We start from the raw sequence: 2,242 nt of genomic DNA on the forward strand, positions 1-2,242 counted from the left end.
AATGAAGAAAAACTTTAATATAAATTTAACATAACAGCAAATGTACAACGTCAGACAAAACCTTGTCAAAACGTTGTACATTTGCTGTTATGTTAAATTTATATTAAAGTTTTCTTCATTACCCATTCAAGCCTTCTCCAACCATTATTAGTATCAAAGTGGGTTCCTCGTCATGGAAATATCTGAACTTTGAATTACTCTTAAAAAAGCAAGCAGGACACTTAAGTGCAGTATATTTATGGAGACAATAAAACAAGCGTATACTTTAGATTTTATTTTCTACAAAGTATCTAAAAGATGATTTAGGAAAGGAAAGATAACTTTGTACAAAACATTGTTGTCAAAGCAGATGTAGGTCCTATAATATCTGTAGCTTGTTGTAGTAATATAACATTACAACAAAACAAAGGACCACTTGTACCTTCAAGACCGTCCCTGCATACCCTCTCAGAAAATGTAAAAATTGACGATCCTTCCAATTTTTCAAACAATCACTTATTTCTCTCTGTTAAACTTTTCTAAAATGCCATGAGTTAATCATTTTCTTATAAAAACTAAATTGATTTAATTGGAGCTTAGCAAGTATTTTTCAAACCTTCAACTAGAGACTTCACATTCTACTGTCCTCCAGTGAAAATTGAGGTGCTGTAGTTCACTAAAAGTAATATCTTATAGCTCCATCTTTTTATTGACCTTTTTATGGACTTAATGATGTAGAATCCACAAAAACATGTATTTTTTCAAACTCTTGTGTAACCCATAATTACTTTAATAAGCCTTTGGTTTATTTTTTAAAAGTTATAGATTGTACTTGGCACTTTACACTGTAGTCTATTACAGTGTGGCAATGACAAGTTTATGGTTCATATAAAATTATAAAATAAAAATTACTTTACAAAGTTTAAAGTGCTTCACATATTACAGCATTTCATTTAAAAATTATGAGTAACAGGAATAAGGCACTTTTGTTAGGTTACAATGAAAAGATATCTACTGGAATGTGCAAAGTGAATTATAATCCAATACACATGAAAATAAAAAGAAATGACAGGGATAATTATACATACAGAATACAATACATAGATGGTTATACAACCATTGTGTGTAAAATGACTTGTATCTTGAATTGCTCAAATCTTTAAATTTTTAATGAAATTTCTTTACATTTACTAATATATTCTTGAAAATTCAATTTTTGCATGTATTTATCAGTGGTTCAGTATAATGCACATACATAATATAGGTAATGAAATGACTTCCAACCTGGCTATTGTAAGGTCAAGCTTATGATATTCTAAAGCTTTTCCATATTCTCCTAGATAGAAGTGGGCATTGCCCAGTTGGCTATAGATGGCACTGAGTGTTTTTGGATCATCTGCTCCAACCTGAATGGCAGCATTAAAATATGCTATACCACCATTGAAATTCCCAGACTTGCAAAGTCGCTCTCCCTCCAAGGCTAGCTCTAAACATGTGGTAAAATCCATCGCCCACTGTACAAAAATAAAAAAATCCTTTAGTAGCAAATAATTAAATCCTTTGGTAGCAAATAATTAAATTTTCTTGTTTATTCATTAGCTACAACTTCAGTTAATTTATTATTTGTTCAGGAATAGCCTATTGTTTCAACTATTTTAATTAATGGAAAGTATGATATGCAACTACAAAAATTATTAAACAAAACAGAAGCTTCAGTGCACAAGAAAGCACTAAACAAAAAAACATTCTACTGTTTCAGTTCAACATTAACAAATCTGACGCTTTCATCCATTGAATCATTTACTAACAAAGCTTTGAATGAACTCTACTTAACAGCACAGATCACCACCAACACCAGTGAATCACCTGAACAACCACTGTGGAAACAGTTTTGTTTAACATGGAGACTTCCTAAGATTGTTATACTTAAAGTCACATTTTCAACTTTATCTTTCCAAAGATCAAACAGGTTGATAACAGATAGCTTGTTCAATCCCTTATTGTTTTGAGCACATAAATCAAATCACCCATCATTATTTTAAACTGTACTTTCTGATTGTGATAAAAACAAGGTTGATGAGGTTTTAACATTCTAGCTCATTTCTTTTAATGAAATGATTTTAGTAATTTTCTTTTGAACTCTTCAGCAAGTCTGTATGCCTTCTCTAGTGAGCAGTATATACCAAAGAAACTGAAAGTAGTAATGCTTGGAGATGGCTTGAATGGGTAATGAAGATGACAAAACCTTGTCGAAACGTTGTAC

The 2,242-nt window shown here is 31.0% G+C and overlaps 1 protein-coding gene across 2 annotated transcripts in view; it reads right to left on the minus strand.

Moving 5' to 3' along the window:
• The window catches only part of LOC106456933 (G-protein-signaling modulator 2-like), a 44,539-nt gene that overhangs the window by 36,397 nt on the left and 5,900 nt on the right, over positions 1-2,242 (minus strand). For both annotated transcript variants that reach the window (XM_022382737.1, XM_022382736.1), the window contains exon 2: positions 1,264-1,493. In XM_022382737.1, the coding sequence (XP_022238445.1) occupies positions 1,264-1,487 (224 nt within the window). In that variant the 5' untranslated portion in view covers positions 1,488-1,493. The remainder of the gene's footprint in view (positions 1-1,263; positions 1,494-2,242) is intronic.

Source organism: Limulus polyphemus, unplaced genomic scaffold (genome assembly GCF_000517525.1).
Source record: "Limulus polyphemus unplaced genomic scaffold, Limulus_polyphemus-2.1.2 Scaffold273, whole genome shotgun sequence".
Classification (NCBI taxonomy): Eukaryota; Metazoa; Arthropoda; class Merostomata; order Xiphosura; family Limulidae; genus Limulus; species Limulus polyphemus.